The following is a 23,938-nucleotide window of genomic DNA, read 5'->3' as shown; positions in this document are numbered from 1 at the left end:
AGCATGGCCTCCACAATAGCCATTTTTAAGATCTAGTTATTATGATTCCTTTTGAAAGGATACACACATCAGCCTGGGGTTTTAATAAAAGCTATTTTGTGATGTCTAGTTGATCATGATTGAAATTGATGCTGGTCTAACCTTCATTATTGTCACCATAGCAGCCATCTTACAATCTTGTTGCTACTATTCCAGAACAGAAAGGCATATCATGAGTTTTTTACCAGAAGACCTTGTATAATCTAAAGTCATGTCACATGTGGTTTTCACCACAAGATGGTGTCTGATTGATTTTTAATGAAGATTGTGTTGATTTGATATCCAGCAGAAACCAGAGTTGTGGGAACCAGATAAGCAGGGACCATAACTACTGTAAATAATGCAAAGGAACCCAGGAAATGAAACTCATTCAATAGGAGCCACATACCAAATATGTTTGGAATCTATCAAATTTTGGTGGAGTTATCATGCAGAAACCAGAATCAAGAGGATAAGAAATACGGAGGTTGTAACTCTTCAAACTGAGACTAAGACCTAGTAAGGCATTGGCAAGGCTATGATACAGTGTTCATACCATATTACATCAAAATATGTTGAATGGTTATTGATTTGTGCTATTTGTGAGCAACATTCCATCTGAAGATATTGTTAATTTTGAAGGGGCACAGCTCTATCAAAAAAGCAGTTGAAGAGACAAGCCCCATAAAAGTCGCATCTAGTCTTCAGACAACCTATGCATTAAATTGCATCAGAGATTATTTAATGGTTCCTGTGCAATGCTGGTTACAAATATATATTGTAATGGAGATGTAATTGGTGGAAAAAGGACAATAACTCCCTCATAATTGCACTTGAAAAGACAAAACTTTTAATAGGAACATTTGCATGTAATAGGCAGTTCACCCACCAAATTGCATCCAGTTATAATTCCAGCTGATGACCCAATTGGTGGTCTAAGGGGTTAGAGCACCTGCCTTTGATGCAGGAGGTTGTGGGTTCAAACTCCAGTTGAATGGTACTAAAGACTTATGAAGAATGGTAATAATAGCTGCCTGCTAGATGTTCAGCATTAAGAGGTGTGTTAGGACTGGTCGGCCTGGTGTCAGGATAATGTGACTGGGTGGGACATAATGCTACATGTCTGCTGCCCCAATGCTAGACATCACTATGAACTGCCACACTGCAGACATCATACTGATGTGACTGAAAAATTGTTAAAGCTATGTTAAAAATCTGAATCAAATACACACAATTCCAGTTGTTACAAACTGATTGCAGGTTTTGCAATCTGATTGGAACTAAACAGCCATGTGATATTTTTTTGGAATTTGTTTACACATCAGTCAGTTCTATGGACTAGTTTTGGTTCCCGGTTTCCAGATCATTTTATTTAAAGCTTTATCTCTATACCATGACCTTGTAATAATAATAACAATGAGCCCTGCACCCACCCACCCACCCCATGATTTCTGATCAAAATTTGCAACCCCCTAATTAAAATTGCCCATTAGAAGTTAAAACAATATAATTGCAGTCCTTTCAGCACTGCAACACTCCTTTAACCAAAGAAAGCACATGGCATGTTTTATAAGCCACTCTACATTCAGAAATTATTGCATTTTGCTTTGACGATATGTTCCACCAGCTGTTGTTAAATGTCAGGGTCATATGATGAGCAGGGGATCTCCCTAAAAATGGACACAATTTTATTTTTGAAAGATGCATAAACAATGACGCTAAAGCAAAACATGCCATAAAAAAGCTTAATGTTGAAGAAAATGGAATAACCTGCTTTAAACAAGAACAAATAAATAGCCATACCAAATTCCTTAGGTCACTTGCATGACCCATTCTGACAATCTACCCTTATAATGCTAATAACACAGTATAAGTATCTACAACTTTTGACATGTGAAGATGGGGCTTGGTATTTTGGTGGAATGAAGTTAGCTAGTGAAAGCAAACTGTGAGCTACCTAATATTGAATGCTTTATTGATGAAATCTGCTAATCTGATGACAGAAAGGAAGAAAATTGGAATTATAAGGATTTAATATCATGGCTGGGAATTTATCAAAGTGTAAAATGTTAATCTAATCACTCACAAAGTTAACATAAAGTCCTTTGGACTTTATTTACTATGTGAGTGTTTAGGTAAAATGGACACTTTGATAAATATCCAACCATAATGATTGAATCCTATAATGTATCAGGACAATGATGCAGGTGACTTTCCATCGAAAGATATGGAGTTAATTGTCAATGGCCATAACTATATAAAAAAGAAATGGAGCAGATGGACAGAATATATAAAAGGCACATATAGGTCTGTAAGACAATGTACCAACTAAGTCATATCTGATTTAGAATATTTCAATGGTTCTTGAGCTAGTCTGGTCACAAGGATCTGCTGTGGTGGAGATAGGGTGCTGTTGGAAAAAGAGCAGTAACTCCATCAAAATGGGACCTGCCAAACAAATGCTTTAAGGGACACATCATGTACCAAACAGCATAAAGTTATGTATTTGGGCTGCTATGCTATTCAGGTTACAAAGAGTGTGAATGGAGAAATAGATGAATAGACAGAAAAGGTGAGTACCATATGACTCCCACATCTGGATACTGGGCACATTTGGGTCCTAATTTAATAAAAAATATTTTAATCTTAGCCAAAGAACATGTTTTAGAAGTGAAATAAAGCCCAAATTGCATGTTTCATAAGTGATACAGTGTTTAATCATTCTGTCATGTGGATTTTTATGTAAACAGTAAATAGAAAAATAATATTTTCAGATGGAACATATTTTGTCACACTCAGAGCTCTGAATAATGTACAGTATGGTGGTCCCCTGTCACTGACAGTCTGCCACACAACACCTTATGTTGTTGACACATCACCACCACTGTTCCATGAAATATTCAATATGAAGTATAATGAAGACACATTTGAGATATTTGCTGAATACAATGTCAGGTAAGATAATATACAATAAAATGAAATTATTGTATTTTCCATTTCTTCTTGGATGACAATTATTCTTCTTTCTGCAAGTATAAAAAAGATTTGATTCATTGTCTCTCCACCCCTAAACAGATTCATAATTACAAGCCAAAGTAACATTATAAGTCTTATCATCTCAGATAATGCAAGATTAATATGTATGTAATGGTGAATTAAAATGAACATTACTGGCTTGGTTTTGGTTTTACATTTCAGTCCATGTGAAAATGTAAAAATATTACAAAACTCAACTTTGAGTATTTAATCCAGGGGTGGGCAAAATAAGGCCCACCAAGGGCTTTCATGCAGCCAGCTAAGGGTTTTCATGTGGCCTAGGAACAAGTCATCATTCGCACTGACTCTGTTTATGTTACTCTGTTTATCAAATAAATGAGCTTCTTTTGAAGTTTAAGTTTAAGTTTTCAAATATTAACAACATATTAACAACTTGAAATTAATTATGATGTTACATGTATTTAGAAAAACCTAAAATTATTTTACTTAATGAACTATGTGGCCTGTGACAAGGTGTAAATTTGTGTATGCAGCACTTGTGCTGGAAAGTTTGCCCACCTCTGATTTAATCTCTTGCCAACTTAATATAAAAAAAAATAAAAATAGACAAAACAGGTAAAATATTCTAATTATAATTTTTTCATACGTATATATCTGTGTATAAGTTGAATAATTTGGGAAAAAATTAAGGCCTGGAAGAAGGAGGGTCAGTTTATATGTGGGCAAATGTGTAAACTTCACAGTTTTTAGGTATTTTTGTTGACTACTGTAATGGCTGTAAATCTTGGGACATGAAACAATAATTTTTCTGTATCCTAAGTCATAGGTATGTAAAAAAAAGTAACTTTCAGTGACCCAACAATTATTAAACTGTTATAAAGTACTATGATTGATTTTGTTATTATTTTGCATGTGTATATTTTATGATTTCTCCAACATGAAGTTAAATATAGGTAAATACAGACTTCATAATTTGTGGGCCAGGTTGAGTTTACCGGGAGACCATGCTGAACTATAATGTACAGTACTTACACAGTGGAAAGCGTGCACAGTGTCACTTAAATCCTTGTGTATTCCAAAACATAGATGCAGATTTTGCTTTATTCATTGTTTTGACCAAATTGCATCCTTCCAGATAATATTTCAGCTAGTCCTTAATAGGTGTTTAATTTACGTTGAATCATGCGCTCATGAGTTACTCATTTTCAATGATATAAGCGATCCTACAAATTGAGGTACGCACATTTATTTGTACAAGGCACATAACCATCATAATTTATATGTTCACGAAGAGTGGAAATAATAAAGGCTAAAATTCTCAGAGATCGACTAAGATCAACATCAATCAATTTTAGTTTTGTGTTTTAGCTGAACTAACATAACTTTCCACACATTGGAAAGCTTGATGTTTAGGTGTCTCCTGTGTTGATAGTCAGCGAATTTGTCTTTTGTTTTGTGACAGCAGTACAGGCCAGTTAATCATTAAAACCCTGAAACTGGCTTGTGATAAGAGGAAATTTTGACCAGTAACTACACCAGTTTAACATTGGTATATACAGTATAAAAATGCCATGTGTTCACTCATTTAAGTTTCTTTCGTGGGAGTGGCACTATAGCATATGGAGTTACAGCATTCACAGTGATCATTCTTGGGATTGAAATTAATTGTGGACTATTTTATTGTTGTGGTTTATTTTTTTGTTCTGTTTTTTAAAATTATTTTTGTATTATTGTACAGGTTTAAAAAATCATTAATTTACATGAATAATATTTAAACTTAACATTCTATTTAGTGGAGAAGCAAATTCTTTATACTAAATTAATTATTTCATCACAACAATAATTCACAGGTGATACAACCGAATATGTAGGACTTTTCTTGTTTAGAAGAAATGAAAATCAAAAACATAATGTAATAATCATTCATTACCTGCAAAAATTGGAAGATATTATGAAATTTGGAGGTAGGCGTGGAGCGACCCCAAAAATTGGGATTTTTTTTCTCCCTCCTGGTGTGAAAGTTGACAGGTATGGTGTAAGGTTGCTTACTTCAAAACAAACTACATCTCAGCTTTTACGGTATTAGCATAATTTTCAAAGCATTATTTCCGAAACTTTATTAATTTATTTTGGAGATACCATAAAAGTTGAGCGTAATGGTGCCCATGATTCGACTCCAAGGGATGTACTTAATTCAGTATGTAAGCAAACCTACAATGTACATGCAGTTGCGCCATTATGTAAATACATTCAATAGCCTAATTGCAAGCATTGAATCAAACCATATTGTTTGGTCCTTGTGTTCTCATGTTGGGATTACATTTTAATGAGCTTAGGTATTTATAATTTCAAAGAAAAGTAAAAACATAATTACTGGTGCACTGTTATAAAATGTCCAATGCAATAATGCATAAACAAATAATCGAGTCAGAAGTGAGAGGTAGTGTTACAGGAACTCGTGATTGCTAAATTCTTGTTATTATACACAAATCTAAATTAGGCAGAAACAATAAGAAAACAGAAAATTAAATAAAATTACTTTTCAAACAAGTTTATACCATTTCATTTTAATAATCATGCATGCCAACCTCGAGATAAGTGAACATGTAATTTTTTAAATACAGGTTTGCCTAAATAAATGCATCTTGAGATACCTCAGAGTTGTAAGTTGGCTTATAAGCGGGCCATGCACATTTTAGTGTTTATACCTGTTCAGTTTGGTGGGTCAGCTTATATGCGAATGGGCTTATACATGAGTATATACGGTAGTTATGGCAATACTAATAACTGTATATCTATTGTAGTTAAGAAAGTAGAAGTATCAGTCACAGTCTAAATATTACTAACAGAACAAGCTACCTACATGAGTTTGTACATTCATAACAGTGTAGAATATATTTGAAAATAAGCCTTTTATAAGCTAGATTATTTGTTTAAATAATTCTGCTATGAAACTATACCTAGATATGTAATCACAATGCGACTCAGTATAGGTTTTATTATTATTCACAGTAGATGTGTTCTTTTAATCATGGCTACAAAGAAGTAGCTATGTAGAGGTATTTATTCTTTGAATAATATAAATGTTTTACAATCCAGCTAAAATTAGAACCTAACATTTATTTTATAGATTAGGCACTGAACCAGCTCAAGACAATGCAATGACATTAAATTCTCTGCTAGAATGGTGATGAAAACATGGAATATTCAGTGTTCAAATTATATAGGTTTCCATGGAATATTGAGTTTTCAAATTATATAAGTTTCCTTTCAATCTTGTGGTCTTGCCATCAGGAGACATAATTCATTTTGTGATCAATATTTTCCTTGCTGACTTTAAAAAGAGATAGTCATTTAACTTGTTTTATCTTTCTTTAGTGACCCTCACTCTAATGTGAGTGAAATAGACTTGTGTATGGGAAGAACCACACGAGACTGTGCCTTGATGAATTGGTTCAGGTATCCATATGGTCAAAATATCAGCCATATATATCAGATTCCTGATGGAGTACCAGCCTGGATCAGGTTGAGAGCTATCAACAATGGTAAGTGTGTACAGGAACACTTATAATCATCTAGGTAATAAATACTTTATTATCAATAGCTTTAACTGTATGAAAATATGTAACTTCAAACTACAGATTTTAAAATAGAAAACAGCACATGACAACATCCACAAAGTACTTAACAAGCAACCTTCAACAAAGAAAGAAAGCTCACAGAATATGTTTAGACAATGAAGCCTTGGTGCCAATCTAACATTTAATTTGGTCACTACAGCAGCCATTTTGAAAATATTGTTGTTGCTACTTCTCCAGGATGAAAAGTCATTTCTTAAAAATATTGTTATTTCCAATCCTATCCTAATGGATGGCTATGTCAACATGGGGTTTTTGCCACTAGACTTCTTACAATTCCTAGTTGGTTCTAAATGAAAATGATGCCAGACATACATCCAGCATGGTTGCCATGGCTATCTTAAAAATCTAGTTGTTCCCACTGCCCCTGAATGGATGATCATTATGATGAAAATTGTTCCAGAATTACATGCAGTAAGGCTGCTATGATGGCTGTCATAAGAATGTTGTTGTCTTTATTCCCCCTGAATGGACAATCATTATGAAATGGGGATTTTGCCAAAAATCTTTGTGTACCACATATTGAAAATCTTGTTATCACTGAAGAATATCAGAGATGATTTCAACACTCAATAGTTTAACTCATTCAGCCCTGATCCCGTCTGTAGGCATGATCTGGTTTGTGCATTCAATGGCCGATCCTGCCTGTAGTCATGGTTTGTTTACTGCATTCAATGGCACATCCCACCTGTAGTCACGATAAATGTGTGTTAGATACAGTGTCTCAGATTGGTTACAAATGGGTTTTTTCAAGAACTAAACAACTATTAAACCAATCAGAAATGATTTTACTTTGATTTGTGGAAATTTTAATTGTTCAGAAGCCAAGGGTTACTATTTGAGAGTAGTTTCATTACACATATTTTGTTCATGAAAAATCATAAATGATGGAGTGATTTTTGATGAGAGCAAATTGAGGAGTTTCTCGGGTTTGATCTTGAAAATATTGAGCAAACTGAGGAAAGATATGTTCAGCAGTTGGATATTTTGTGATAGTTAGCTTTGGACATAGAAGTTTCTGAGATTGAATCATCAGAAGATGAGGATGCTGACAGCGACGAGGATGGAGTTCTTGCAGATAAACGTTGCACATAATTTTGTAAATAGTGTATAAATAAGTTGTGAAAAACTTGGACAAATAGAAAATAAAATACATCGCTGTGTACACAAATTCATTTGGAATAATTGGTGAAAATTTCATGGATTTTTATTGAATATAAGAAGAGAAATTAAGGTAAGAGTGAATGCATGTGCACGATGTTTTCAAACATTTTCAAATATGTAAAAACACTGACAACATTGCTGGGGTTGAATGAGTTAAAGAAAGAAATGGTCTTATCTTGAATTCCTGTAAATTGTTTTTACCTAGTAGAACATCAGTCCCATTGAGGAGCTCTTAAATAGAAAAGCTTGGGAACTAAAACCTGCATTGCAATTTCTTTACCCTTAGAAACTCATTTGTGGGAACAAAAAGATAACATTTATAAAACTGTTAAATTGGGTTTAACTTTTTAATGCAATTTTTTTTTATGGAGGCATGAGGGGAAAAAACATGAAATATTGATTTGGGGGTCTTTTCTTGGGTCATGACTCTTGGTTTGTGGCTGTTTATCTGTCAAGTGTGTCACAATTAACAATAATCTTGTCTCATTTTCAGTGGAACTACGCACAATTGGCCATGCAAACCAAGCCATCATTGTGGACATGACACCCCCAATCCCTGGAGTGGTCTTTGATGGGCCAGTTTTCAGGACAGATCTCATGTTTACTATGAATATTGACTCTGTAAGTTTGGACAGCTTTCTTTATCCAGGTTTATATATGTATTAGTAATATGATTGTTATGTAAAAAATGTAAACCTTACAAGTACTTTGTTGATTTCACTTTTGAGACCATATTACAATAGATGAGACGAAAGTTTCATAACCTAAAAATTAAGAAATGGTTGAAAAATAGCTTGACAAACATCCAAAGTCTTAAGGACAGGACTAAGAAGAGTTATTTATGGGCATTTATGCCCATTTTTGTGGTCTCAGCAGGGCGAAGTGGCATATAACATTGAGCTTGTCCTTGCATGACATACACTCTCTGAGTATATAACTTAATGTACATACATCCCACAGCTCTTGTGTACAACTACTTCCCCAATTTTTCACAAACTGTATTGAAACTTGGTTGATATTACTGAAATATAATCAACTTGTTCACATGATGCTGTCCAGAGTTGTGTTCCTTTTGGTGTTAAATATATCTGCCATATATGATAATTCTTGTGGAGCAAACTCCAAACCATTCATTATGACTTGATATCTTTATAAAATATGAATACTCATATTAGACTAGTGGTTTCAATGTGCCTTATGTTATTAATAATTCTTCAGTTTCATTTTTTTCATGTTCTTTTTTGTCCAGCCATCATCAATACTCTCATTTCCAGGGCAAAACTCCAAAACTGTTTCAGATATTTCTATGAAATTTGGCATCCATATTAGACAAGTGTTTTAGATGTACCTTTTGCCATTCAAAGTTTTTCAATTTCAATATTTATTCCATTATTCCATTTTCTTCTGTTTGTTTCTCCATCTATCCATTTTCCACTCTTAAGTGTATGGGGCAAAACATAAAAACCTCCTTGGTTAAAGAAAGCATGCCCAATACCCAACCAAACTTTACAACAAAATCACTTATAATTAAAATTATTCTTGTACAAAAAGTAAAATTGCAAGAATTGCCAAATTACTTACTTTATGGACAAGATATTATGGACAAGTTCTGTGAAAATTAGGCATGCAACCACCGAACAAATGCACATCAAAGGGTCTTTCTTTTTACCATTAGCTTTTATTTGATATATCTTTTAAAGAATTTTAACATCTGACATAATTATATTTTACATTTTCTCTCGTTAGATAACATGTTTATTTCCCAAAGCTCTTTGCAGTCTTTGATTTTTAACATTTTTAGAATGTCTGTTTTGATGAACTCTATACTGCCACTGTTGTGATGATGTGCTATTAAACCCATTACATATATACACACACACATATACTGTTTGTCTATAAACATTTTTGTTTCTGGAGCATAACTCACACTGCTGATGATGTTTCAATCAGACATAAGTACAGATGTCATGCATGTTGAATAACAGTGTCTGTTGATGCTAAGAATTAACCACATATTGTGCTTGTATGTTCCCATGGAAACAAATTGTAGTAAAATTAGTATGTAAATTGAGAGTGCTGCACCACAGAATACATTCAGGGGACAAGGATGGGATATGTCAAAAATAATATAAATTGTCATAGTGGGAGCACTGGAACAATATATTTTGCTTTAGAAAACAAAGACATTCATATCATCAAATTAGATTCACATATTTCCCTGATTGTATGCAAATACTTCATTTATTTCATCTCAGCAATTTTAAGTACAGAAGAGCTATCCCCATATGAAAGTATTGGTGTTTACACATTAAAGAGCATATATAAAAGCATAAGCAATTGTACAGCCTCACTGAATCTCAACAATTCTTTCTTCCTAAATCTTAGGCAACAGTCTGGAGTTAGTTTCAAAGCATTTACTCCTAATAGATATTGCTATGGTGGCCAACTTTGCACATGTACATAAGTTGAACATTTTTGGTCATGTTTTTATATATTTACCAAGTATATTAGGGTATCATGCTGTACATCTGTCTATTACTAAATTCCTTTCTGCAAAGAAAACTTGAGTTGTCCACCATCTACAGTTATCAAACTTAGCAGTTTGGCTTGCACTTGGGGGAACAAAGAGCCCTAAAAAATTCAGGCTCCAAAGGTGAAGTTCACTGAGTGAAAAAAGTTAAATGATTTCTGCACCATCTACAGTTACCAAATGTTGTGATTAGGTATTTTATGGTACAGCAACATAAGTAATTTATTTAGTGCCAAGGCAATTGAATTAAAGTGCCTTGCCCAAGGACACACAGTATGGTAGATTACAAAGGCTGGTCCAATGGTAAGATTCAAACCCACACACTTTTGATTATGTGTTCAGCATGCTAACCATTGGATAGCTTGCACTTTGGTATGGAAGAATCCTATTGGTTTGGAATTATAGACCTGGACCAAATGTTGCGAATAACTAGCACTTGAAGTAAGGAAAAGGCCCAGTGATAAAGGGGTCAGTGATCAATGTCAATGTGGCTGAAAGAATAAAAATAGTTTTTGCAGCATTTTTAGTCAGTAATTATGTACATTTACCAAAGTTTGTACATGACTTACAAGTTTGTAGTTAAGAAGCCTATTGAAGCTGGAGTCAAAAGGTTCACGGGCAAGGTCACTGACTGGAAGAAGAAAATGTTTTTGCATAGTTCTAAAGCACATACATTGACCAAAGTTTGTGGAGGGTTTGCATCTAGGATATAAAAGAGGACTATTGATTTGGGGGTCAAAATGTCAAAAGTCATGGTCATTGTGGCTCAGAGAAATATTTTGTTGTTGAATAATTGAAACTGTGTTTAAGACCACATACCTTGACCAAAGACGAAGATCATTTAGAGCCATTAGCCAATAATGTTGAGAGTCACTTGTGGGTTTTTTATTATTGTGCACCCTGTATAGATACTGTTATGCCTGGAATCAAAGTATTTTGTAAGGAGTTTCATCTTGATGAATACTACACTATTGTCACAAATATAGGTCACTTTGACACATTTTTTGTTGTTCACTGACTTGTGTTAAATTGTATGTTAAGTTTATTTCTCAGGCTCTATTCACAATAATTATCATACTAAAGCATTGCATACATCTCTGTTAGTACCACACCCTTGCAACAAAAGAAGGTCACTGTGACCAATATTTCACATTTTACTGGTTTATATTAGGCTCTTGCATTTAGCTTATGACCACATGGGTATTTCATACACTTTATACATACTGTTATCCTTATAATCAGCAAACTTACTCAGGGGATGAAACTTTATGGACCGAAACTAGATGACTGTTTGCATCACTGTTAGTACCAACCCCTTGCAACAAAGGATCATCATGACCTTTCCATTTTGTGGGCTTGGGTTAAGGTTTTTCCATTAAGCTCATGAACACCTGGGTGTCTGGTATCCAGTATACATACTGTTATACTTGGAATCATGAAACTTGGTGAGGTGATACATCTCAAGAGGTGAGTTACACCCTCTAAATGAGGCTACTAAGATCCACATTTCATCCTTCACTGACCTTGGTTAAATTTTGTGTGTTGACAGTTACATGCTAAAGCCATTAAACAAGATGGTTGTGCATATCTCTATTAGTACCACACCTGTACAAAAAAGATCACTATGACTTACATTCATATTTTATTCACCTAGGTTAAGTTTTGTGTTAAACTCATGACCACACAGGTTTTCTGCATGTACTGTACTATGATCCTATCTATTATCATTAAACTTGGTGAGGGGATGTTTCTTTATGAATGGTTATTGATAAATCCAGTGAATTATAAAAACTTAACTTCTAACTGAAAGAAATAAAAAGTTGAAGCATTTTAATATAAGCAGAACATGGGAGGGGGGTAATAATACCAGAAAATATTATGAAAGTCAACAAAATAACTAAAAGTATAAGCAAAAGGAAGAACTGGTATTCCAGCCAGAAGACTAGTAGTTTTACTGTAGGTTACAGGAGACTCTCAGAATATCATATATGTAAATGTGGGAAAGACATGTTGGAACTCGGTGCAAAACATAATTCCTCTGTTTAGTTACTTTTATAGAGTATCATAACCAACCTGACTATTTAAATACATTTTGGCTGAAATATGCCATTACATTTTTATCTGTATATGAACATTTTGCCAGTTGTCATAGCTTTCAATGATCTTTAATAACTTTCTTTGGTTAAACTGGTCATAAGTCACTTCTTATATTCATCCTTTGTAGGTTTGTGCCAGCTGGTTTAACTTCTATGACCCAGAGTCAGGGATTGGAAAGTATGAAGTTGGTGTTGGAACTGAACCTGGACTTACCAATATTGTGAATCTAACAGCCTTTGATAGCCATATGCATGAGTCTTGTTTGAAACTGGAGGATGGGCGCCAGTTGGAGCACAACAAAACATATTATACCATGATCTGGGCCAGTAACCAGGGCATCCAGCAGAGAAATACCTCAGCTGTGTCTGATGGAGGTAATTCAATTTGTCCTGCTCTTTGTACCTGTCTGCAAAAGCAAATAGGCAATACTGTTTTTCTTTCTCTTTTTTAATTAGTAAGATCATAATTGCTTATCACAGAAAGTCAGTATATTTTAAGCATTTTAATGTCACAAAAATAAAGGCCCTTACAGAGTTCATTGCAAATAAAGAAGTCACTTATGTCCACGTAGTGTATTTTGCTCATAAAATTGAAGAAAAAAATAAAGATTGTATTAAATATAAAAACTGTTTGTGTTAAAACATAAAGGGGGGAAAACAAATACAAATAATTTGAAAATAACATAATAGGTCACAGAATTAATGGAGGTTACATTTTGATCTTTTCTGAGGGCCTGCTTTGACTGGGATGGATCATGCAGCAAAAAAAGATGATCAGATTATTATGTACTGGCCCTCTTTAACTTTGAATCTGTGCATCCTTATATAGAAACCTGTTAGCTTGATTACATACAAAGACACACAGAATCATATATTATCCAGAAATGAAATGATGTGAATTTATTAATAATTACATTTTGTTGACTTTGATATTAAATTCTTTAGGAAAACTTGTGGGAGTACTGGTTTTCTTTGATCATTAATATCCTGTACTACATTCTACTTAAGCTGGCATTTTGATTTTCTGCCTCCATTGTAATATAACAGAATGTAGCATATGGTGTTACTGCTTCCTCTCTATATATCTGTCCAGTCACTTTAAATCCATTTGATTGGTACACACTCAAACTATTAAACTTTGATCAATAATTTGATATAATTTATCTGCTTATAAGTAGATAACCGAGGCAGTTTTTCAATATGTCTATCCATCTTTTGAACATTTTGGACTTTAAATACATTTTTAGCGTGATTAAAATCCACTATTTTTTAGGCAAATAAAATAATTAACCCTGTGCTTTATGATTAAAAGGTAGTGTAAACTTGTCCATCTGAATGTGTGTGTGTGTGCAAGGACTATGCACAATTTTTCTTACATCATCTAAAATGAAGGTTTCAAACCATTTGATATGATTGGGGTGATTTGCAGATGTGCAGAATGATTTAAAACTTTTGAAACATCTCTTGGTGATGTTGGAGGAAGGGTTGATTGTTGAAACTCACAAGTTTATGCTGGTGTGTTTTGAGCTCCTGTCTTGCCTGTCTCACCTGCTTAAGCAGAATGCTTGTTGCATCCAGGTGAACAATGTTAAAGTTTTTCATTTAAGTCACTTATCTTTCACATCAGCTACTGCTTTCGTCAGAAATGTCCTGTCTTGCTGGTCTCATCTGTTTAAGCAGAAAGCTTCATTCTTCATTATGAATGTTGTTAAAGTTCAGTATCAAAATTTTTGAAAGTCACATATCTTCTTCATTAGTTGTTGCATTTGACTGAAAATTTGGTATAATATTACAATAGGTCTAAAGTTTATTTTGCTGATACGATAGGATCCTGTGTTTTCTGCTTGAGCAGAAATCATGTTTGATCATTGTGAACAGTGGTGAAATCATTTGTTAACATTCTTAAGTAATATGTCTTTGAAATCATTTGCTCCTATTCAACTGAAACTTAAGGTTAATATTAATGTGAGTCATAATGTTTATATGTTGATTTGTAAAGAGTTCCTGTATTGCCCCTCTCTCCTACTTAAATTTTTAGTATAATTAAGTAAAAACCAATTAGGTAGACAAATTAATTTAGTGATGCATCTTTCTGTGCATATGTTGGTGTCTGATTATTATTTTATGTAATAATAGCAATTTTTCAGTTGTCATAAATTTGAGAAGTTTTTGAACTTGTACATTTTATGCTTCTATTTGGAGTTCATTGGTGGAATATTTTATGCAACACATATTTCTAATTTTTATTATATAAAATGCGATGGTAGCCTATCAAGGGTGATTTAAATTTTCTTGGTGTGTTTATCTTCATCAGAGCAAACTATGGAAGCTGTGGCCTTGTTATTGTGGAATGAGTGAAAGTTCCGTTAGTATAATGAGAAAAGTTTACATTATTATGATGGTTAATGAAGTCATTCTGAATTCAATCTCCCTCTTTCTTTTAAAATGTTTACAAAATATGTCTTGTGAACACTATGGGGAATAAAATATATTTGTACTGCAATTGCAAGAAATGAATACATGACAAATTAATCATTTGTATAAGTCTTCAATTTAAAGGATACATTTATGAAAATGTGATGATGATAAAGACCAGGCTTGGAAATTTCTGACATACACTGATGATATTAAATAATTAAGCAAGCAAGCAATGCAACATCACAAGAAAAATGGATCAGCCACATTGGATGAATTTTCATTCTAAAAACTGTATTATTGCAGCCCTTATTAAATACCTATGTCACTCTACTTTTTTATATTCAAGTGACTGTGGACTTGACCCCACCTGTAGAGGGAGAAGTGGTAGATGGGAACCAAAGCAATTTCCAGGACCTTGAGTTCAGCTCTTCCAGGTCAACTGTCAAACTGCAGTGGAGGAACTACTATGATCCAGAGTCAGACATCAATCATTATGAGGTCCAGGTGCAGAGATCAAGGTTTGTAGTTGCTCTTCAAGATTTTACTGATTTATCTTGGTTTTGTTCACTGTAAAGTTTCCGCTGAGAAACCACAATTATAGAGTCAGATATCAGACATTATGAGGTCCACATGCTCAGAGCAAGCATTGTAGTAGCTCTTCAGAGATTACTAAAGCTATATACTGGGCATAAGTCCACTATAAAGGTTCTGTTGAAAAATTGTAATCCAGAGCTCTTCCTACATATTTAGTTGAGTCACCTTCGTAGGAAGTGAGACATAGTCACTTTAAAGTCAGTTCATTAAGGTTTTGGTTAATGCTTTTCATTTGTATATATTACCTAATCCCCTTGATAGGTTCTCATCATACTTTGCACGTACCTTAAGAAACCAAGACAATTAATTCCACAACATTTCTTCTTTTGCCAGATGATCTGGAACTAAGGTCAATTTAAAAGAAACTTGGTTCAGGTTTTTTACTTTTCTTATATTTCCTCAATCCATTGGTGGATTTTCTTTATTCTTTTGATGAATTGTTTCAGAGGCTACCCATTCTGCCAGTGCAATATGATTACTCAAGGCATATGGTAAAATACCCATAATTACTGTACATATGTTTTATTCTTTCTTTACAGTTCAATACATCAACCATAACATTATAATTTCTATTTGAAGTTAAATTGTAATCTATTGACATTGTGGCATATGAATTGGATAGTTAACTACAATATAATACATATTATCTTGTCTGTAAACCGCTCTGGTGGCCTAGTGGTTAGAGTATCCGCTTTGGATGTGGGAGGTCTCAGGTTTGAACCCCAGCCGAGTCATACCAAAGACTGATAAAAATGGTACTTGCAGCTGCCTTGCTTGGTGCTCTGCATTAAGACGTTAATATTAGGACTGGTCGGCCTGGTGTTGGGATAATGTGACTGGGTGGCACATCATACAATATGTCTGCAGTATGATGCCCCAGTTCTAGAATTCATTATAAATTGTCACACTGCAGACATCATAGTGATATGACTGAAAAATTGTTAAAGCTATGTTAAAAATCAAAATCACACACACATCTTGTCTGTAAATTGGCCATTTATCTATGATAGCACTTACTCAATAAATTTATTTACAGCCAAAATCTAACTCATCCAAGAATGAAACAAATCAACTAAAAATAAAGCGTAACAATGTGCTACCAAACTGAAATCACAAGCTCTTCATGACAGCTAGTGACAACCTTGCACAAAACATTTCTGTGCAAGCTAGTATCTGGAACCTTGTAACAAGTCTGCATTGAATGAACTGGCAAGCTTGCATGGTTCTTTATAGCAAACTTGTGCAAACAACATAAAAGAAACATTGCAAGTTTCAGAAAAATTACTGCAAGCTTGTGCAATCCTAAGTTATGTAATAAACAAACTTATGTAAACTTGCATGGACAGACAACAAAACTGTGCAAGCCCTAGTCAAGTACAAAACATGAACTTGCACAAGCTGTCAGATTCAATGCAAGTTTCGTTGCTGTAAAAAACATATTGCATACAGCATGCAAAAATGTCAGAGGTCATTCAAGAATACACATTGTAATGATAAAACTGTTGCAATCACATTAGAAAAGAGATTAAATGTAATATCAGTCTGAAGTAAAATTTAATGAAAAAACTTTCTGAAGTAGATTTATTTTGAAAATAACTGACATTCTTTAAGTAAAAAAGTTTCAATACCATGCTAAGAACTAAAAATTACATGAAAAAGAACAAAGTTCTAAAATAAGAATCAAACTATAAAAAACATCATATATATACATATCCTCAAGAAAGAAATGAAGAAGAAATCACATGAAGTCCAGATGATAGCCATGATAACGACAAGCCTCCATCACATTGTCTCAAAGTACAATTTTCATATTGTCATTTGTATACCTGCCATGACTTGACATGTCACATGAAATACATGAATTTGTAATAGCAAGAATAACTTGCCCATTGCTATTGTGTAGCTCTTTCATGTTGAAAAACTTTGTTCATTTGATGTGAACAGATCCTCACACAGTATGGAGAATTGTCAATAAGACAGTCTACTGGTGGACAACATATGCCCATGCACTGAACATTCAACTATTTGAACTATATCAATGGTTGTGATGTTCATAACATGACCAGAGACATTTTGTTCTCCCTTCAACAATATTTCATTTAGTTTTACATTAATACTACTCATCATTTATAATGACTATAGAATTAACTCATTTGCAGAAAGCAAATAACAAGAGAACGAGGCAAAAAGAGGCAAACACCTCATTAAAGAGGTCATTATGTATTGTAACTCCACAAACAAACAATTTTAGGCAGAACCCATCATGCTACTGTTAAAGCAGGCTGAGAGGATCTCTCAATATGACATCAGAATTTTACAGTTTATTACAAGAGATAAATGGTGACTATAATCCTTTAAACATGGAATGGTTAATCATGGAAGAGATTTGATGTCTATGGTACTACAATAGCATTTTGTTACAAGTACATAGGTGTAGTTTACAGTCTTGATAGGAAGATAACAACACTACTTTCAGCACTATTTTCAAACCAGCTACCTGTTGGTTGCAGTGAGTTTTATCCAACATTTAAAGCCATTTAATGGTGGCTCCATTTAACCTTTGTTTTGTACAACATGAATGATTTGAAAGCATCTTATTACCGATTTCATGTCTCAGTTACACTTGGAAGACATTATGATATTATCTTCAAAACAGAAGAAATAATGCCATTTTGTCGTGCAAAGAACATCTTATCTAGATCAAATACGGGCATTGGAATAAGGTTGAATACCAACAAAATCTATTACATTTTACTTCCTGCAGATGCAAAAGACTGATGCAGCCACAGGAACTTGTTAGTGAAGAAGGAAAACTATTGACTACATCCAGTCCTATTCTACAATTTTGTTTAACTTACACAAGTTGATAAACTTGAGCAGTTTGAAATCTGCTCCATCACTCATTCTCTGCTAATTTCATTTATTCCATCAGTGCTTTCACTCACTGGTTAAATATCTCTGCATAAAGAACAGAATTTACAAATTTGTTTCCCATGTACAATTTAAGGAGAGATGATGATATGATTGTATCTTAAGGGAGATCCCCTCCCTTTATTAAAGAAAAAAGAAGGGGAGGACGAAACAGTCATAGGTCAATCTTTATCAAAACTTCAAAATCTGACTCTCTTTCTTCCTTTTCCACTTTTTTAGATCTCTACTGAAATCAACATCTTTGACAGATGGCACCTCAAGTTGTATAAGCATTAATCTGTTAATTATTTCTGATCATACTCTGCTCCTTTTCTTTGTATCAATATTGTTCTTTGCTTCTTTCTGAAGGGGCATATACATTGCTAGCTTTGTCAACTTGAATATGTTGGGAAACTGATCTTTGTGACTGTTATGTACAGTTTTCACAGATTTATTTCTTTTGGATACATTTACTCCAAAACAGGATTTTTTGTTAGCATAAGGTTCCTTTGTTAAATCAGTAGTTTACTGACTATTATGCCATATTTCTTATCTGTTCCATAATGCTGTACAAGGGTATTTAGTCTATCAAGGCTTGTGCAAACAGAGGTATTAAAATAAATATCTTTACTTCTTAATTTCATTTTTAACCCTTATTTTATTCAATTCATGTTAACCCTGATATGGATACATGAATATTGTTTTGTAGCATATAATTCATAGGGCAAAACTGATTAATTAAAAACAATGAAAATGGCATTATACTTTTAAATTGCCTGTATGTTAATTTGGCTTAGTATTCTGCCCTTTGTACATTTAATGTTGAAATAACCACTGAAAGCGTCATGCCATCTATTTTTTGTCCATCCAGCATGTACATCTGACTTGTATTTAACACCATTTCAGGATCAAAATCACTCACTGGTATCTCCATTAAGACTTTCCCAGCTCCAATAATCTGATACACTTCATAACTTTAAAAATTATTGTCATCATCAATATCATCAGCAAGTATTTGTCAAAGAAAATCATAATGAACCATGTCAGGAATCAGACATTTTGGGTTCTCTAGGTAGCCTGTATTTTAAACATTGCATTTTGTAAAACTTTCTTCAAAAATGTTTCAAACTACACCATAATGCTTATTCCTAGGCATGTTGTGCTATCAAATTTAGTTTCACAACCATTCATGTTGTGCTTGAAGAACCCAGGTGTGAAACAGTTGCTATCTGAAAAACAGATGTCATGACAAGAATGGTTAAATAAAAATGTATACTTCACTAATCACATTTTAATATGTGAGACTTTCAGCAAATTTGCAGGAATACTTGCATTTTACTGTTCTTCAAGCATGCAAGTTCTTAAAAAATTTGCACGATTTGTGCAATGGCACACCCTGACAGTATCTCCACTTATAAATAAGTACTTGACATATCTACTGACTCTTCTGTGAAATCTCTCTCTTGCTCTGCCAATACTTCATGTTTTCTGATTTCTGATCAGTGGTTATTGTTTAACCTGGTTCGGAAAAGTAATAACCACAAATGAGAATTCAATGTAACATATTTCACCATGCAACATAGCGGTAACATAGCTTTCAAATTGACCAAAGAATTCAAGATACAATTCAAAGTAGAAACTTCGCATGAAAGTGGTTTATTAAATGATGAGTAAAGTACTTCATCATACACGTGGAACACATTTAGAATGTATAGTATATGCTGATTATACTTCAGGGTTAAGATAATTAGCATGGAATGAGGGTGGGAGGCCAGATTATGAACCATGTCACCATGTTAAGTTGTAGACGGTGAGTGGATATTCTCAAATACTCTTTCTCAAATAGTATTTTTCATCTTTACTAATAAATATGCATGTCTGTGACTGCAAATGCTGTTTCAGTTGGATTATAATTTTACAGAATAACATGATAAAAAATTATATTCATGACTGCTGAAGACTAAACTAACATGTGTAAGGTAAGTATCATTTTGTATTGATTCTCCCTCTTGTATCAATACGTGTATCGTTTCAGCAAAAAGTATTGATGCATTGATATATCGATGAATTGTTTCACCCCTTATTATCAGACTTTATGTTTCCCTCAGTTTGATTTTGTGTTACATAGTTCAGAATCATTTGCAATCTACCAGTGGAAGTTTACTAAGTAATCATGGTTACCATGGACAAAATAAAGGTCTGTAGTGTTTATATCTTGTTTTACAATACAGTTGTTCAAAGTCTGTGTTGAAATGCATATTATTCCAATAATAATGCTAACTGGTCATGTGTAGCAGGTGGTCACTCATACCAGTGCATTTATATAGTAAAATCAATCTATGCTCAATGATTGTGGTCACAAATGTCAGGTGGAAACATATAGCACAGATTGCTCAAATCAGGCTTTTTTGTAATGCTAAGACAATTCCTTCTTTGGTTTGATTAATGGTTTTTCGTTGCCTTATATTTCTTAAACCCCTTTAACGGATTTTATTCATGTGTGGTTTTAATCGTTATGATGCAAAGACAACTCATTCTGTGACCTGCTCATGTTTGACCTTTGGGTCAAAGTCATAGTCATAAAAAATTTACAATAATGTTTTGATTGTATTGTTTTTCATTTGCTAATAGTTCCTAACCCTCATGATGGATTTTCTTCATGCTCAGCATGATTCATTTTGAAAGCTAAGACAATGCCTGCTGCATACTCTTTCAAACTGTTGACTTTGTGGTAGGGTCATGCATTTTACAGTAGTTTTTTAATTGTGGGTTCTACATGTAGACATGGATTTCTCAGGATGGGGATAGGTTATTGTATTTTGATCTGAGTCATCTATCCAGCTTAACTGCATGGTCTAGGAATAAAGTCCACTAATTAAGAGGTCAGTTATTTATCATGTCCAAATTTTAGGCATACCCAGAAGTCAGCTGTTATGACACATAGGGAAAACTGCACAAATTTTTTAACTCATTATGAAATTTTTTTAACTGATTTTGGGCTTCATAGACAGACAGTGGAGGAAGTGGTATTATCTAGAATCAAATATCAAAAGTGTTTGGCACAAGTGGACAGTGGATGCATCCTTGTATTCCTACAGTATAGTTCCCTGAGTAAACATTGACTGGGAGAGATCAGTCAGTTTCTGTACCATGTGTGAACCTCCATCTTTGTAGACTTCAGCTTGTATAACATGCACACCAGTTGTTTTGACATTTGACAGCAGGCCAGTTGCTTTCTCAGTTTCAGGCAGCTTTGAAGAATTAGCAATTTTTTTTTTATTTCCACTTTGGGCAGTCAATCAAATGCCTCCTCACCAATGGATGATTGTACATTTAACATATTGTTGAAGTGTTCTGCTGATCTTTTTAGTATCTTTTCTTTGTCGGTGAGCAGTATGGTGTTGTTATCACTTAGAATTGGGGATGTTCCTGATGACTGTGCCCTATAGATGGTCAGCAGAGCATGAACAAAGTTCTTCATGTCATTCCTGCAGGCAAGACTGAATATCAACTGCTTTCTTGTCCAGCCATGAGCTTGCAGCATGGTATTTTTGCATTGGATGGTCTTTGCTCTCAATAGCCAGCAAAGTCCATGCCAGAATTCTGCTGAATTGCCTTGCACATGACATTTGTCAAAGGCTCCTGTCTGAGAGACATTATGGTCTCATAAAAAGACAATCACAGACATGGTGTTTGCAGCTTGTCAGCTCCAGGAGAAATGCCAGTAATAGAACTCAAACTTGTACACAACATTCATCAAACAGACTAACTTTTGACATGGTCATTTATGTGGGAACACATGGCAAAATTTGGTCCATTTCTCTTCAACTTGTGACCAGTTCACCTTTTTCAGCAATACACTGTCATGAGCAGTCCATATCAATGATGAAAGAAATGCTAGAATTGCTAAATCATGTGTAATATTTGACATTCGATGCATAAATGTTTGGGAGAACAGGGGCATCAGTCTGCAAACAAGACTGAAGGTCTATGAAATCATTGTGTTGCCAACCCTGCTGTATGCATTCAACACCTAGATGGTGGACAGATGCCATGCCAAGAAGTTGAACCATTTTCACACAGGCTGGCTGAAGAAACTGATAAGGATAAAAGGTAGGACAGTCCTTGACAATGAGGTTCTCATATGGGTAGGCATTCCAAGCATCCACACTCTGCTGATGAAATCACAGCTGAGATGTGTAGGCCATGTCAACAGGATGTCAGAAGAGTGACTACCAAAAAGCTCTTCTGTGGTTAGCTGAAGGAAGGAAAGTAATCTCAGGGTGGTCTGAAGAAATGCTGCAAAGAAAATGTCACACACAATCTACCTGTCACAGTCCTATCCATTCTGGCACTACAGACATTGAACCGAGGAGAATTGATTTGTTCATGTAGAAGTGTGAACCGTGTAAATCTCAGAACTGCAGGATATCTTCTATTGATAAAGCAATACCAGGTGGCATCTCCTGTGCAGTTTGCCAGAGACAGTTCCGAGCACAAATTGGCCTGTTCAGCCACTTACATACTCTACAGAAACTAAACCAGTTAGTGATGTCATGATCATCTTCAAACTCGAAAGATGAACAACAAACTTTGTGAGTCCTGGAATTTTAATGACTGTCCCTGTTTTCTCTTCCTTATTCATTTGTCCATCCCCAATATAATGTCTGTTCATTATCCGTTTGGCCATCCCCAATATCATGTTACTATCAAAAATGAAAATTCTTGGCCTTTGAAATTATTTTATGGCATATACACATTTCATTACTATTTCCATATTTTAGCAAAGAGATATTGAGATATCTTCCATATATCTTTCCATAACCACATTTTCTCTTAAATGACTGAGTTCAAAATCACCTAACACAGTACACAAGTTGCCGATATGGTGATCATCCATAAGAGGAGCATGATTTTCTGACCTCTAGATTATCTTTGAGGGTATCAAAGGTCAGTTGTAATGTTATTTTGTAATAATATTTACTAAACTTTGTAATTGCATTCCTTGTAGGGAAACATATAATATGTGTAGTGGATTTGGGGACTTTACTCCTGGAATACAGAGAGATATGTAACAAAAGCATGGGGGATTTGCCATGGTAAGTCATAGAAGTAGGTTTAGTATTTTAATATTTCAGAATATTATAAAAGTATTTCTTTTAAAATTAAATTTAACATTGTAACTTTTTTGTTTGTTGTAGCAGTGACAGTGGAGAGTTTGAGGTGATAAAAGATTTCACCACCTTCTCAACGGACACCAGCAGTGCATCTTGGCAGAATTTTCACCTTTTTCATCGAGACAGAGTCATGGTACAACTCAGAACAGTCAACAGAGCCCTCAACACTAAGGAAACTACAACTAATGGCTTCATTGTGGACCTCACTCCACCTGTTCTAGTGTACCTGGGGGATGGAACTGTTGCCAGGGAAGATAAAGAGTTCCAGGTGAGTAAAACATTTAGCAAGGGTAGTCAGTTTTCATACCACCTTGGCATATCAGTGTGTATAAATGATTCTGATTCATCAACCAATACAAGGGTGAACATCCAAAGTAGGAAATTATTTAAATTGCA

The 23,938-nt window shown here is 34.3% G+C and overlaps 1 protein-coding gene across 1 annotated transcript in view; it reads left to right on the top strand.

The window, feature by feature from the left end:
* The window catches only part of LOC149805047 (uncharacterized), a 357,351-nt gene that overhangs the window by 155,387 nt on the left and 178,026 nt on the right, over positions 1 to 23,938 (top strand). Inside the window, exons 42-47 of the mRNA XM_089946893.1 lie at positions 2,793 to 2,973; positions 6,394 to 6,560; positions 8,311 to 8,438; positions 12,572 to 12,818; positions 15,208 to 15,379; positions 23,567 to 23,810. Of these exons, the coding sequence (XP_089803019.1) occupies positions 2,793 to 2,973; positions 6,394 to 6,560; positions 8,311 to 8,438; positions 12,572 to 12,818; positions 15,208 to 15,379; positions 23,567 to 23,810 (1,139 nt within the window). The remainder of the gene's footprint in view (positions 1 to 2,792; positions 2,974 to 6,393; positions 6,561 to 8,310; positions 8,439 to 12,571; positions 12,819 to 15,207; positions 15,380 to 23,566; positions 23,811 to 23,938) is intronic.

Source organism: Sinohyriopsis cumingii, chromosome 2 (genome assembly GCF_028554795.1).
Source record: "Sinohyriopsis cumingii isolate HCF-2022 chromosome 2, ASM2855479v2, whole genome shotgun sequence".
In the NCBI taxonomy this organism is placed as follows: Eukaryota; Metazoa; Mollusca; class Bivalvia; order Unionida; family Unionidae; genus Sinohyriopsis; species Sinohyriopsis cumingii.
Note: the sequence above shows the minus strand (reverse complement) of the source record. Positions and strands in the feature narration are given on the sequence as shown.